The sequence below is a fragment of the Ranitomeya variabilis genome, chromosome 2 (genome assembly GCF_051348905.1).
Source record: "Ranitomeya variabilis isolate aRanVar5 chromosome 2, aRanVar5.hap1, whole genome shotgun sequence".
NCBI lineage: Eukaryota > Metazoa > Chordata > Amphibia > Anura > Dendrobatidae > Ranitomeya > Ranitomeya variabilis.
In genome coordinates this window covers 894,580,603-894,597,149 of record NC_135233.1, presented here as the reverse complement: position 1 = coordinate 894,597,149, position 16,547 = coordinate 894,580,603, and the positions used below count along the sequence as shown (strand labels likewise).

The following is a 16,547-nucleotide window of genomic DNA, read 5'->3' as shown; positions in this document are numbered from 1 at the left end:
GTTTCATAATCCGCTTGTATATGATATTGTATATCTGTGTCAGTGATATGATATGAGAATTGCTTAATCGTTGCCTGGTATTTCAGAACGAGCAGCGGGAAGAGCACGGTGATAAACTCCATGTTGTGGGACAAGGTCTTGCCGAGCGGCATAGGACACACCACCAACTGCTTCCTGAGTGTGGAGGGGACGGATGGAGACAAAGCTTATCTGATGACCGACGGCTCCGAGGAGAAAAAGAGCGTGAAGGTGACTGTGCGATGGGATGCAATGAAAAACAAAACTACTGTGAACACACAATGACTCTTTAAATAGTCACTGAAGAAACTGATTTTATTTCCCAATGATGGTGTTTTTGTGCCGAAAAAACTGTTCCAATGTGTCTGGCACTACCTGTTCTCAGGGGAAGGCTGACAATGAGATGACTTAGTAATACAATTGTATAAGGGAATTTAGTGTTCTTTTTTTAAGTGAGGCTGTTTAGTCCTAAATTGAGAAAATAATCTGTTAACTACAGTGTGCATACATTATATACTTGTCAAATTTAATTAAAAAAAAAATTATATTTTACCGATCCATGACTGTAACCTTGATGTAGCCATATGAGATGCTCCATGACTGACACCAATGGTGCGTGATGGACCCTGCTGCATATAAACATGTCTGTCAGGTTTTCACGATGGTGTCCCGTCTCTAACACTAGGCATACAATAGTTTTCTCTAGGATTTTTCCTTTCAGCCGGCCATACTATTAGTTCCCCTCATCCACTTATTGATTTGGAGACGTTCTGCTGACATCACTTGGTAATGACTAGCATAGCGGTGGTCCCATCTAGGCCCAGTCTTACACACTCTGTGATCTTTGACAGTTTTTTTTTCTTTTCTTATAAAAAGTCTTATTAACTCATTTATGGCTTTTAAAACAAAATAGTGATTTGTCGGGACGTACGCTCATGGTCACATGGTTCAGTTATGACATTCTTGCTGTGATTTTGAACCGTGTGTGAAAACGCATTTATACTGAGTTGATGTAAACCGGCCACTCACTACCTGTCTTACAGTAAAGCCATAAATCTGCTTTATAGGATTTCTTGTGCATAGAGCTAACAATCCTTTCCCTGTGCAGACAGTGAATCAGCTGGCTCATGCCCTGCATATGGATAGAGATTTGGAGGCCGGTTGTCTCGTCCACGTCTTCTGGCCCAAAGCAAAATGTGCCCTTCTCAGAGACGACTTAGTTCTTGTGGACAGGTGAGACTTCATGGGGAAAATGTGATTCTGGCTCTTTTCACTATTTTGTTGCATAATCGTATAAATCCTGTATCCAAAAAGCACCTGGAGCTATTTAGCCGTGGTAAGAATGTAATAGCTGGATACGGTCTGCGTTACCGCTGTCTTGTCACCTTTACTACAACTGTCGGAGTGCTTGACATCAGTGTATGTGTTCTGTTACCCTGTGTGATGTACACGACCCCATGTACGTACACTATAGGGTCAGGCTATGCTTTCTCAGTGGAGTGTGCTGTCTATTTTGCAGCCCAGGAACAGATGTGACTACAGAGCTGGACAGCTGGATTGACAAGTTTTGCCTTGATGCTGATGTTTTTGTTCTGGTGGCCAATTCCGAGTCTACACTTATGAACACGGTAATGCAGGAGTGTAAATCTCAAATCTCGTTTTTCGTCTACCTTTTTTTGTTTGTTTTAAACCATCTATCTACAAATTAGAGAAATAATCACTGTTCACTTATTGGTGAAATGATCTGCAAGGAGTTTATATGTTCTCCCTGTCCTTGCGTGGGTTTCCTCCAAGTTCTCCGGTTTCCTCCCACACTCCAAACACATAATGATAGGGAATTTATATTGTGAGCCCCAATGGGGACAGCAATGATTGTGTCAGTAAAGCGCTGCAGAATTAATGGTGCTATATAAGCAAGTAAATGAAATAAATAATTGACTATATCTAGCTAAATCAGCCACTGCCCGACATTCTGCAGATCTTTACATGAACTTATCTTTTCTGTTTTAGGAAAAGCATTTCTTTCATAAGGTGAATGAGAGACTTTCTAAGCCGAATATCTTTATCTTAAATAATCGCTGGGACGCGTCCGCATCTGAGCCGGAGTACATGGAGGATGTAAGTTGTGGCCTTGTAATATATGGGGGATGTATGTGCCTTCTCCCAGGAGTCCTGTAGGAGTCGTGTCTCTTCTAGTGTCACTGTACTGGGAATGGACAGATGCTGCCTGTGCTGACATTGTGCTCTGCTGTCCATACGAGCAGGTGCGGAAACAACACACCGAGCGATGCCAGTCATTCTTGGTGGATGAATTGAAAGTGGTCGATCATTCAGAGGCACAGAATCGCATATTTTTTGTTTCTGCCAAAGAAGTTCTGAATGCCAGGATGCACAAGGCGCAGGGGATGCCAGAGGCAGGTGGGTGGTTTCCAGAGGTCTGATTGTTTTCTGCAGATCTGACAAGCATGTTTTTTCCATCACTTAGTACCGTATTTTTCGGACTATAAGACGCACCGGCCTATAAGACACACCCAGGTTTTAGAGGTGGAAAATAGGGAAAAAATATTTGAAGCAAAAAATAAATAAAAATGTAGTAAAATGTAATAACATACTATTATATGTGGTGTTAATAAATATATATATATATATATATATATATATATATATATATATGTTAGAAGCTGCGGGTAGAAGATGGTGCTGCGAGACCAGTGTGGTGTCTGTAAAGTACTATGAAGACGCTGGAGGGTGAGTGTAAGAATGGGGGCACAGGGCTTATATTTAAAGCACCACTCCAGAATGGAAAAATAACACTGGAGTGCTACTTTAAGATCCCATTGGGAGAACTATAACTCCCAGCATGTCCTGTAGATCCTATGGCATGCTGGGAGTTATAGTTCACCACAGGAGTGGCAGAGTGATTTATTGTGTGTTGTAAAGACTAACCTTTTAATTGTGCCAGCCAGCCACTGTGGTGAGGTGAATAGCTGGAGCATCCCATGACCGCACAGAGCCATCCCTCTTGTTGCCTCTCCACAGCACAGGTTATAAGGGGAAGCCAGCAGATTCTAGTGGGGAGTCTGAAGGACCTGTGAGGACATCAGAAGAGGGAGGGCTCTGTGCTGCCATGTGATGCTCCAGCCCGCCCACTTCATGACATCACACAGGTCCTTATGCCTCAGCATCCAGCACAGCCAGGCAGGTATGCAGCGATCTTGTCCCCTCTGGCCCCTGCTGCTGCCTCCTCCACCGGACACACAGATCTCCCCAGCTGCTGCAGGAATCCAGCAATGGGGAAACCATGTGTGTTTCAGTGAAGGAGTATTCATGTGCTGCTCCCCACTCACTGCTCAGCTGACAGGTGGGCGGGGAAGCGGCTAATGAATATTCACTCCACTTTAATCATCGGGACCATTTGGTTTCCCCAGCGCTGGATTCCCCGCAGCGGGGACATTTTTCTGCCTCCTGCAAGTGGGATCCCACTAGCCGCTGCCCCCCCTCCCCAAATGCTACATTCCGACCATAAGACGCACCCACACTTTTCCTCCCAAATTTGAAGGAAAAAAGTGCGTCTTATGGTCGGAAAAATACGGTAATTAAACCAATATTTTACTGATTGATCGAGCCTTGTTCAGCAGCTTTGTTAGTATGTGGCCGGGAGCCCTGCAAACCTATTCTTGCCGACCAGAATCACTAGCACCTCTTCTGAATAGTAGGCCTTGTGCGTTGTAATACATGCGTCCTGCCGAAATGGTGATTCCAGGCTTACTAATAGGCACTGGAGATTCCGGTATTTTGCAGGGCTCCCATCTCACAGCCATGGACTACAGATGTGGACTGCTGCTGGACAGTTGTCCTGTGAATCGATTTGCTCACTTCTACAGAATGGCACTCATCCCTGCAAAACTTTCAAGCAACGTCCTTCTTACTTTTTACTTCTGTTTATCGTCTACACACAATTATATAGATTGTTCACAGAAATCTTTTTCTCCTACGTCAGGAGGAGCATGGTGGAGGTCTATATATAGAGACCCATTCATTTGATGAAACAACAGTATTTGGCCTTACTACAGGGGTTAGCTGGGCTTGGAATACTTTGTGACTGTAAACTAGGGAATCCTGACAGCGGGCAGTGCGCACTCGGTCACGGTTCTGCGGTGCGGGCAGGTGGTCCTGTGATGTATGCAGTTTGCTTACTGGCAGGCACCTGACTGTATGTGATTTTTGTGCTTGTGGTCTTGAGTGTGTGGGTGCAAATCTCATGTATAGTCAAGTGACCGCCCACCAGGTAATCGAGACAGCATACAAACTGGCAGTCTGCAGGTACATAGTGACTCAATCAGATGGGTAACCAATTGTATGTAAAACAAATTCTGTCAAGCACAATTTATCAACCAAATCCTCCCAAGAATTTTGTGCAAAAAGACAATAATAAAGTAAATATTTATTTTATTGAAAAATTATAATATTAAAATGTATATAAGATAATTAATATAACAGCTGATAGTGTTGAGGGAGGATTTAAAGTGATCCTTCACGGTTAACCCAGTGATTTCCAAATTAATATATAAGGTGTTGCCGGCAACTGAAAATGACCAGACGGAGACGTGTGTCTCTGTATGGGGGATCGAGCAGATCTCTGGCCCCCGTTTATTCTGCATGACTTTATCATAGTCATAGAAATTACACTTCAACCAATCAGCATAAGAACACGCTCACGGTTCTTAGCCTATAAGAATGCAGGAACAATCTGTGCGTCAAAGTTTTGTAGAACAATACACCCTCAGTCTCCTGTTCTACCGAGGTTGCAACAATCAAGGTCTCATCAAAATCTCATAACAGCTGTAACCTTTAGCCTACTAACAAAATTTATATCAAAACAACAAAATGGAGTCGAAAAGCACAAAATGGAGAACCTTTCTTAATTTCTTCCTTCACATTCCCCCCTAGATAAATTTTGTTAATTAATGTCCAGCATCAGAGATACTATCCCAAGCTCTAAGCTCGAGCGGTACTGGTCTTCACATGGCTGGTGCCATGTTACCAGCCATGGCTGTTGCGGCGTACCCGTCCCCCCTGTATACTAGAATTTACGAATAACAATTATTGATAACAGTAGTGGGGATCTTTTGAAGATAGCCATGCGCTTGGCTTCAACATCTTCATCAGGTAACTTTGTGAAATCGGTGTAGAGAAGAGCAGGGGTGACAACGCTTTTGGTTTCATCATTAGTTATCCTAGTACAGAATTTCCTAATACACACAGAAATACACCAAAAAACAAGTTTTAGTATTACATACATGACAAAGATAAAGGTGAATACTGGCAGCCATTTTAAATACAGTTATATCTGCAAGCATAGGAAAAACCTATTGTTTCACAGTATGAGTATAGCAGTACAAAAAGGTATAAAGATATATATATATTTTCACCTTGACAATCCCCCCTAAATACTAAGTTTTTTTTTCCCTAAAGAAAGATCCTTCGAGACTGTCCATGTGATGGGAAAGGGGAGGTGGATTTCTTCATCCAGAGACCTCAGAAACTCTCCCCTAGCGAGAGGCCTCCAGGCAGCTGAACCCTTCACTAACTTCACATGGAGTTCTCCCACTGTCCCTAAACTAAATCTCTTAGCATCATCTGAGAATGGGGGGTTCTGTCTACTCTCTTGAGAGGGACATACTTAGGGATCTCCCCTGGATCAGTACCATCGTACTCTGGTGGGTCTACTTCTTGATTGAGGAAGGTGCCAGTCGGGATTGCTTTCACTAACTACCTAGGCCTGCCCAGGTGTACTTATACGTCCATCATATTATCATTATTTGTTTGTAAAATGAGAAAGGTTGGTTCTCAGGGTCAGCCAATTGTTTTTGCATAGTTAGCTAGTCAGAGGGCCTCCAGGGATAATACTCCTGTATCTGTCTTACCCTACCTGATGTGGTTGGTTCTCTGGTGGTGGGGGCGACATGACATGCTGGTCTACAGCTCCTTCCCAAAAGGATTACTGTCAGCCTACTCCCAAAAGTTAATGTCTCCAGTATCCACCAACCACAATCCTGTGTCAGCTTCTTATATCACTGCATGTGATCTTGTCTGGACAGGATTCAGTGTAATTCTCTTAGGTCGGGTTGCAGCACGGGTCATACAAGTGTTAGGGCCCAAATCCTCAACTATACCCTGGAAGGCATCACAGCTATAATTGAGAAATCTTTGTTTACTGTAATATATATATATTTGATCCATTCAACATTTTTATTAATCTGCACCTGTGGGATTATAGAAGCAAAGCCAGCATAAATCTGGTTCTGGGCTTTAAACTGGTCGGGCACCCCCCTTGGCACTCCAATGGCATCAATATATACTAGTGGATCTTCTTCATAACTCATGTGGAGCTGATCAAGGCTTCTCCTCTTTCTGGTAGGTTCATCAGGTGTCTTTGGATCCCAGGGTAGAATCTTGAACTGCATAGCTAGTTTAACAAGGGTGCATTGACCTATCCAGGCATTAGGCAACCTAGGACGGAGCTTACCATCTCCACATAACCAATAAATGTCGTACATATATTCTGTATGTTTGATTAGCAAATCAGTATCTAGAGAACTGTTCCCTTTGCAGAAACCTGTCTCGAAGATCCCTACTGGTGTACCTGTGGTGTCGTGGGAATTATAGCAGGTATAATTGTCAGCTAATACGGTTACTTCTCCTGGAACCTTTAGTTTGGGTTTCTCATGAATTAGTAGGACATAATCTGGACAATCAGTGGACTTCAGACCTTTCAAACGATTCATGATACAGGCAGTGGTGTTGTCATCAGGGAAAAGCAATGCATGTGTGTATAGGTGTGTATTCGCAGCAGCACAAGCAATACATCCTACAGAGATATTCTGGACTCTTACATTGTATCTCACCCATTCTAACCATAGGTTTTTCCTTGGGGCTGTTTGTGTTTCTATGGAGAAAACCTCTTGCCAACTGAGACCTGGAATGGGGATTACTTCATTGACTACATTTTGCAAACGCTCACCTGGGCCTGTCTTAGCTGTACTGGTAACAGGGGCCTTGGTTGGTCTGAAACTAATATCCTGGAGCTGTATATGGCCTAAATTCCCATAGTATCCACTACTAAATACATAATTATAATGCCTTCCCAGTACAAATGTCTGCAGGTCAGCAGATTGGGGGCTTTCGAGATTTAGGAGGAGGGGGTGACAACTTTTACCCCATTTACAGCCCCTAAGTGGTTGCAGAAGGGCTGTTAGATGCATTCTCTCACGAAGACTCCTACCTGTCCCATCCTTGGGAACATGGCTTCACTAGATTTATATCCCCAATCATCTCCCGTATTCCAAGCAGCATCTGACCAATAATAACAGTTATTGTTGTCATTTCTGGTAACACACATATAAAACTGGATGATCTCCTCTACCACCCGTTCAGTCTCGGGGCACTTGACTACATCACAGAAATCAAATCGCCAGATATTCGCCGGGGCTGTCAGGTTTACCCAGAGAATAGTGGGACCAGAATTCTTATTTTTACAATAGGGACCAAAGAGGTAGGGGCGAGGATAGCCCTCAGTTCCAGGATCAAAAACAACAGTCTCTTTTACAGTGTGAGGCATGGATCCAGGTGCTCTTTCCTTCGAGTTTTACTGCAGTGGGGGTAACCAGGATCACCGTGTGAGGTCCTTTAAATCTCGGCTGGAGACAATCTCTGCGCACAAACTTTTTCACATACACCAGGTCTCCTGGCACAAAGGGATGGTGTCCAGGAACCTTGTCTGGGTCTGGAAGAGAACTGAAAATGGTTAAATGCACTTTGGCAAGGTGTCCATGTAAGGCCTGCACATAGCTAGTCAAGTCCTGTCTTCCTGTTTGGGGTATATCTTACTGAAAACAAAGCTAGAGGGAGGCATTCTGTCCATGGTTTACCAGTCTCTGTCATTGCCTTCTGGATTTTAAGCTTAAGAGTTCCATTTAGTCTCTCCACTTTTCCACTGCTCTACGGATGGAGTATGCAATGCTTGACTTACCCCCAGTGCTGCCATTACCTCTGACATGATCTCTCCAGTAAAATGGGAACCCTGATCGCTTTCAATGACTTCAGGAACTCCATACCTGCATATGATCTCAGCCATCAGTTTCTTCGCCGTTGTCTTAGCCGTAGCTTTGGCAACTGGGTAGGCTTCTGGCCAACCTGAAAATAAATCAATGCAGACCAACACATACTCATACGTCCCTACCCTGGGTAACTGAATATAATCAATCTGCAGTCTCTGGAATTGGTTAAAGGGCCGGGGAGTGTGTTTGGATGGGGTTTTCACTGTCCTACTCTGATTATGTGTGGCACATATCATGCAGCTCTGTACCTGGCTTTCTGCGCAGGTGGAAAACCCGGGGGCAATCCATTGTCTCTGTAGGGTGTCACACATGGCCGTCTTCGAGTGGTGCACATTCCCGTGCAGAACCTGTGCCATCATTGGGTACAGTACCTGTGGTAGGCAGACCTTTTCACCCCTCCCCCATAGTCCAGTGACAGTATCAGAGCAAGCCCCTATCTTTTGCCACCTATTTTTCTCCTCCTTACTTGCCTGTTCTTGTAACCGGGCTAAGATGTCTTTCAACACAAGTGGAGATGGTGGGGTGTCTAGGTGATGTACTTGAGAGGCTACAGGAGTGCTTGCTGCTTTCTTGGCAGCCTGGTCTGCCAGTGCGTTACCCTTTTGTCCGTCCATCAGTGCCTTTGGTATGTGCCTTTACCTTTATGATGCCTGCTTAGGTGGGAAGCTGTAGTGCATTCATAAGTTGCTGGACTGCCTCAGCACGTTTAAAGGGGTGGCCATTTGCTGTCAGGAAAGCCCTGGCTCTCCAGATAGGCCCATAATCGTGTGTAATGCCAAAGGCATACCTGGAATCAGTGTAGATATTTACAGTCTTACCTTCTGCTAGTTTGCACGTTTCTGTGAGCTCTGCTTCTTGTGCAGACATATGAGCTGGCATTGACTCTGCCTTGATTACCTCATGTTCTGAGACCACAGAAGCGTCCTTGGTCATCTTGGTGATGGGATCCATCTACAAAAAGCTCAAAATCAGCATTAGAATAGGCACACTAGAGACCAGCCGTTTCCTGAGACATCAATTCTAGACAATCATGTGATTTGGAAACCTAATCTTGTTCCTCTGGATCCATTCTAGAAAGAAAAAGTGTCCTTTTTCATGTCACCTACTCCTCCCCCCTTTGGATCCATCGGAACTAGGGGAAGAGTAGTGGGGTTCAGGACAGTGCACCTTTTTAAAGTCACATTAGTAGGCATGAGAATAGCACACTGAAGTCGCAGCTGTCCAGCCATGGACATGTGGCTAGGTTGTAACTGGAAAGGGGAACTTGAGGGTAGCATCTGTCAGCAGGGGTGTGACAATTTCTTTGAAAGTGACCGGGCCGGCCATAGCGCCAACACTGCAAGTGAGAACTGGTGCGGCGGGGCTGGGGAGCAATACCTCCAGACATAGGGTTAAAAGAAATATTTGAGTAGGGGACTGAATTTGTATAAGGTGGGAGGGCTGGAGTTGGAATTTGCTGCTGGGCAGGCCACTGATAAGGAGCCAGCTGCATTCTTGTACCTGGGGTGGGGGCTGGAATTGGAGCAGAGACTGCTGTGGCTGGTTTTAACCCTTGATCTTCCTGTTGATGCAGAACGTGCTAAATTCTTTTGAAAACTTTTAATTACTTTTAATGCATCATCCGGAGTGGAAATCTCAATATCGGGTCTGACTGACATTATTGCCTCCTTCAATTCAGATTTAAGGCCGGACATTAAAGCTACTACAAAAAGGTGTGAATGGGCTTTATTATACAATGAGAATCCCAAATCTTTAAACACTACCATAAGACGCCCATAAAACTTCTCGGCAGTCTCCCCCTTGTCCTGTGTGACATCTGTGAGGGAGGTAGCTTGGTCCGCTAATCTATCTTGTGCCCAAACTTTTAAAGCATTACAGAATTGCGTTCTGGACAGCCTCAGTAAGTAACTGTTTGGACCTGGGAATGTTGGTAGGATTATACCGTGGCCCCACTGCATGTATTACATATTGACACGGCAGCTGTCCTGCTCTGGTCGCTGCGACCTGTCCTGTTTCTACCTGGCCATAAGTTTGTATATATGAATTAGATTCTTCCTGTATCATGGGTCCACCTTTCTGTGAAATCACTGCAGCCAGTCCTCCAGCATGGCAGAGCTGGTTATCTGCGGCATTTACTATGGCCCCAACATATTGTTTTGTGAGATCCCCTGTCCCTATCCTAAAAAGCACATCATTACGGTGGGGTCCAGGAATAACATTAGAATACATTTCCTGAAAATCTATCTCCTCTGTATATCCCGTCTCTGACCGAGTGACTAAGATAAGTGGGGGCGGATACTCATAATCACTAGCAATACTAGGCATAACAGGAGCTTGTGCTGGCGGTGGCTGATAATAGGTGCCGTCAGCGTTTAGCAAGGGAAAGGTGGGGGCTACAACCCCGGATCTCCTCGCTCCACAATTGTAACAGACCTCTCTACACTGAGAATTAGTAACTCCGCATACATCACAGATCCACGCAGCCGGATCATAGGATGGAGGCGCACTAAGTTTTGACAACCCAGTATATATTGGTGCTTTGGGATTGAGGGTTACAAGTTTCCTTCTAAAACTAAACACTAAATTTCACTTTCAATTTACAATATTTCACAGATCTACCAGCGCGTACAACACTAAGAAAACACAGAGAGACTCGAGCGCAGCGACGCGCGCGCCCCCTCCCTTTTCAGAAACAGCGATAAGAAAAATCACAGCATTCCTCAGTGCAGAAAGGAAAAAAAAACACAGCGCAGCTGCTCAACCCCTCCCATCGGATATTCCAAAGACAAACACAGACACAAAAAATACAGCAGTTCTTAGACTTAATTAATTTCTACAAAATCTTCATCACACATTTCACATGCCAAATTGAGAATATTTTCCCTGCATTCCTGACAGATTTCTTTTCCCTTCTTTGGGCTAACAATATCAAATTTTCATCACACAATTCAAAGTCTTCTTCTTCCACGGACTGATTCTCCTTTAAACCGAAATACCCCTACTTAGTCGTGTATAGATACCAGAGCGGCCGTATAGTCTATTCCACTAGGGTTTTTACCTGTCCCCCGCTGGGACAACCCAAAATCGCGGTACTCCGCGAAAGGAGGAGGGCGTCTTAGACTCAACCCTCCGGACACCTCTGGATATATTTAAATCAATATAAACCTGAGTCACGTATCCTACCCAATCTTCGATCACCTCACCGCGCCTGATTCTAACAGTGATCAGGAATTCAGGATATTTTGACTGTAAAGAGAATTTCATCACTGGTTAATCCGGGGTGTCCGTCCCTTATGAGGTACGGTTCGAGCACTGGGCTTCCAACGGAACTACACCTCTATATGATTCCACCCAAGAATCATCCCACTCCGGGGACAAACCTCAGATCCTCTTTGCAGCAACAAACACAGGAAAACCACACCAAATGGTCAGTCTGAACAGTATAACTGCCAACTTACCGTGGTTGTGGGGGATGATCAGTCCCAATTTTCCAGTGCCTGCGTCCGGTCCGAGGGTCCTTTGTCTTGTTGTCCTCCGGGCGGCAGAAGCGTTCCTGCTTGGAGCCCCACGTTAACGGGCGCCAACTGTTGAGGGAGGATTTAAAGTGATCCTTCACGGTTAACCCAGTGATTTCCAAATTAATATATAAGGTGTTGCCGGCAACTGAAAATGACCAGACGGAGACGTGTGTCTCTGTATGGGGGATCGAGCAGATCTCTGGCCCCCGTTTATTCTGCATGACTTTATCATAGTCATAGAAATTACACTTCAACCAATCAGCATAAGAACACGCTCACGGTTCTTAGCCTATAAGAATGCAGGAACAATCTGTGCGTCAAAGTTTTGTAGAACAATACACCCTCAGTCTCATGTTCTACCGAGGTTGCAACAATCAAGGTCTCATCAAAATCTCATAACAGCTGTAACCTTTAGCCTACTAACAAAATTTATATCAAAACAACAAAATGGAGTCGAAAAGCACAAAATGGAGAACCTTTATTAATTTCTTCCTTCACAATAGAAGCACATATAATAATCAATATCTAGATATGGGAACATACAAAAATTACATTAATACAAAAATCCAGGTAATGCAATAATAAGATATAAAAAGCTGACACAATGGACCCCTAGATAAATATATACACTAACAATACAGAATTAATATGTGTATATATATATAGCTGTGTAAAAAAAACGGTTACACAGGAGTATTGCATCCACAAAATGTATAAGTACAAAGTGCACTAGTGCTAATTAAGGAAAACCATATATGTCCTAGAATAAAGCCAAAAAAATCTAATAAAAGTGCAAGTTGCAAATAATATGTGCATTACAGCAAACTAAACTTACACAAAATGTGGAACAACCACAAGAAAGTGCTAAAAGTGCAGTGATAACTATGTTTGTGTAAAAAAATCTATCTACAAAAAACTATATCAGATACTCTAGGAACCTATGTATGTAATCCTAAGAGGAACTATCCATATAAGACACTACTGGAAAGCTTATACAATGTGCTGCAATGCCTGTGGCTATGTGTTATCTGTGTGAAGCACAGCTGGGAACCCGTAAGGTGTCTTAGTGCTAAATAAACAAAAATTGCAATAACCTGGCAGAGTACATTTGCGAAATTATAAAAAGTTCATCATACCCAAGTGCTCCTGGATCCCTACGTACGTTTCGGCGTTTAGCCTTCTTCCGGGGGGCGTATACAATCAAGCCCAGGGTGTGCATATTTAAGTAAATGGCAGCCAATCAGGCACCAGATTCTGAATACCGGGTGATATAATGCGGCGCATGCGCTGATGCCCTGCCGCCGAACACATCCGCCCGGCGTCACCAAGACAACGCGCACCAAGCTATTCCCCAACCCACATAACGTGACTAGGGGATCGCCAGGAGCGCGCCGCCAAGGAAACAGACGCCGGAACAAATGCGGCCAGCAGCAGGGAAAACCACGCAAGCGCACAATCACCTGTACGCAGGTCTGAAAAGTATAAAAACTATCCTGGGTCCATTTATACCACTATCACTATGGATACTATCAACAAATAACGCATACTGATAGAACCTATAATGCAACTAACTAGTTATGTAAACAGAAATTTTTATATATATATCTATCTCAATACATAAAAAAAAAATATATATATAAGTATTATATAATATGTGAAGTGTCACAAAAAAATCGAAAAATATATAAGAAAATTAATAAAACATATATGCTGAATTATGCACACATGTATACATAACCAAAATGTGACTAATATCAAAAATTCATAATCAATACATATTAGTGTATGGTGATGTATATATTAAATTAATAAATAATTTAATCAATACCATTATATAAAAATTAATATAAATACATATATATATATAACAATAAATACAAATACCTATGTATAAATATACAAAAATTCTACATATATAAGTTATCATGTACATAAGTATGTATCTTCTGATTTGTTGATAGCAGTAACAATATCATATAGTCTTCTCACTGCTCATAGGCTGGAAACCAATCCCAGAATAGAATAATAAATAAAAAACTAAAGAAAATATAAAAAGACATTAGTTAAAATATTAAAATTACCGCACATACACATAAAATATATGCAATGTAAAATTAAAATGAGTACAAAAGATGATCAGAGAAATGGTGAATAGCTTATATTCTCATTAAGACCCAGAGGTTGAAGAGTACGGAGGGTCCAGATCCACCTGGTTTCTTTCTGAGCGAGTCTGCGACTAATGTTGCCGCCACGTAAGTCTGAAATAATTCTGTCTATACCAATTACTCGAAGGCCAGTTGGGTCACAATTGTGATGAATCTTAAAATGCCTTGGTAAGGTTTTCAAATATTCTAATGTTGTTTCCTTTTCCGCAGCGATAATTTCTCTAACATGTTCTCGTACGCGCACCTTTAGATTTCTGGTTGTGAGCCCGACATATATTTTTTGACAAGGACATGTGGCATGATATACAACAGCTTTCGTATTGCACGTAATAGCCTGCGTTATCTTGTAAGATTTATTGTCAGAACCAACAAACGTAGAAGCATGATCTATGTTGGAACAGGCAATGCAATTGCCACATGGAGCACACCCCCATTTCTCAATAGGTTTAGGAAATATTGAGGGAAACAATGTAGATTGGGTGTTAATTGGATAAAAGCTCTTAGTCAAATGATCTTTTAGATTACGGGCCCGACGTGCTGTTATACAAGGTCGCTCTGGTAAGTATGCCCTCAAAATAGGATCACTGGTAAGTATGGTCCAATGCTTAGATAAAATATCATGCATCATACCCCATTGTGAGTGATATTCCGTAATTAATCTAACTCTAGTATCCTTCTGTGGTTTGTGTTTTGGAAAGATTAAACTCCCACGTTCAGTCTTCATGGCACGATAGTAAGCCTTCTTGATACTTCTGTGGCTATATCCTCGATCAATAAATCTCTTTTTCATGTCATCAGCTCGCAATTTAAAATCATCAAATGACGAGCATAAGTGCCGAAGTCTCAAAAATTGCCCAGTTGGAATGGCATTGATGACATGTTTGGGATGTGCTGAAGAAGCATGTAACACCGAATTGACGGCCGTTTTTTTACGAAAGATATCAGTTTGTAAAATACCAAAATTATCACGTCGAATTGTGACATCTAAAAAGTCGACATGATTAAAATCAAAATTGCATGTTAATTTAATATTGAGTTGATTACAATTTAAAACATTAATAAAATTTAAAAGATCCTCAGGAGTACCACGCCAAATAAAAAAAAAATCAATAAAACGAGTCCAAAAAACAACTCGTTCCATGGTATCCGTAGAAAAAAGCTCCCTCTCCCACAGCCCCAGGAACAAGTTGGCATAGGAGGGTGCACAAGCTGCACCCATAGCTGTTCCCTGGAGCTGCAGGAAGAAGGAGCCGTTAAAAGTAAAAAAAAGTAAAAAAATTATGAGTTAAAATAAATTTTAAAAGTAAAATAAGAAAATCAATTTCCTCAGTATTAAAATTTAACATACTTAAAAAATATCTGTAGGCTTTAAGACCATCCTCATGTTTAATACTTGTGTACAGTGCTTCTACGTCACAGGTTACCAATATCATGTCATCATCAATAACCATTGACTCTATTTTACGGAGTAAGTCAGACGTGTCACATAAATATGACGGTAACGTCTCCACAAGGGGTTTTAAATGGGAATCAATATACCGGCAGACATTTTCTGTTAGGCCTCCAACCCCAGAAATAATGGGCCTACCTGGTGGACATGTGGGATCTTTGTGAATCTTCGGTAATAAATATATCGTGGGTATCGATGGTTCTTTAACATTAAGCAACTCCTGTATCTCTTTGGTGATAATATTAGAATCGCGTGCAGTCTGTAATAGTCCCCCAAGTTGAGCCCTATATGAAATAAGGGGGTTAAATGTTAGTTTCTTGTAACATTGACGGTCTTTTAAAAGTCGGTTCATCTCTTGTTCGTACATTGAACAAGGCCAGACCACAATATTGCCCCCTTTATCGGTGGCTTTGAATACCACATCTTTCCTTTTCTTAAGAGAGTTAAGGGCCGCACGTTCATCCGTTGTTAAATTATATAAATATATGTTCGATGGTATTTTCCCAAATTCCTCAGAGACAATGCGTACAAAAATATCTACACTAGGACAGACTGATAGCGACGGAAATCTCTGGGATTTCTGTTTCAAAGTTAGAGGGACCTTACCTAATGATATAGTTTAATGTTCTTCCTGTAGTTGTACAAGAATTTCAAGCATTTCTTGTTCATCCAGTGTAGATAGACTTTGTTCTTTTTCTTTATTATGAAACCACTTTTTAAAGATTAATGATCTTGCAAAAATATTAAGATCTTTTATAGCTGTAAAATGATCAAAACGAGAGGCAGGTGAAAATGACAACCCTTTCTCTAATAAAGATGTCTCAGTTTTAGACAAAGGTTCACTCGATAAATTAATCACCTTTGGTGTATTCGTATCATTATCCACTGTAGCCTTCCGCTTATTATAACCAGTTTTCCTGTCCCACTTCCTTTTTTGTTTACCAAACCGAGTAGACACCATATTGGTTGAGGAATCAGAGATTTCACCAGAAGAGGAAATAGATGAGACTGAAGTTGTTCTTTCACTATGCATAGGCATATTCGGCCGTTTCCATCTATAAACCTTCTTTTGCTTATAATCATTCATATCTCTTGATAATTTTTTTGAATGAATATCTCGAATCTGTGCTTCCCACTCATCAAAATGTTTGTTCATTTTCAGTGAAAATGCACTGAGATCTTCAGAACACATAGATTTCAAATTAGTCTGGGCCATATCAATTTGAGAGTCTAATGTTGCCAATGATTTAGTATTAAGACCAATCAACAATTCCAT

The 16,547-nt window shown here is 42.0% G+C and overlaps 1 protein-coding gene and 1 long non-coding RNA gene across 7 annotated transcripts in view; one reads left to right on the top strand and one right to left on the bottom strand.

Annotated features, from left to right (window-relative positions):
• MFN1 (mitofusin 1) overlaps positions 1-16,547 on the top strand; it is a 189,640-nt gene that overhangs the window by 147,157 nt on the left and 25,936 nt on the right. For all 6 annotated transcript variants that reach the window (XM_077290481.1, XM_077290477.1, XM_077290475.1 and 3 more), the window contains exons 4-8: positions 87-249; positions 1,127-1,251; positions 1,538-1,646; positions 2,029-2,136; positions 2,283-2,436. In XM_077290481.1, the coding sequence (XP_077146596.1) occupies positions 87-249; positions 1,127-1,251; positions 1,538-1,646; positions 2,029-2,136; positions 2,283-2,436 (659 nt within the window). The remainder of the gene's footprint in view (positions 1-86; positions 250-1,126; positions 1,252-1,537; positions 1,647-2,028; positions 2,137-2,282; positions 2,437-16,547) is intronic.
• LOC143810006 (uncharacterized) lies at positions 13,609-15,981 on the bottom strand. The gene is made up of 3 exons (XR_013222588.1): positions 15,878-15,981; positions 15,410-15,555; positions 13,609-13,693 (listed from the first exon to the last, which is right to left on the bottom strand). It is a non-coding gene; the product is annotated as an uncharacterized LOC143810006 (long non-coding RNA).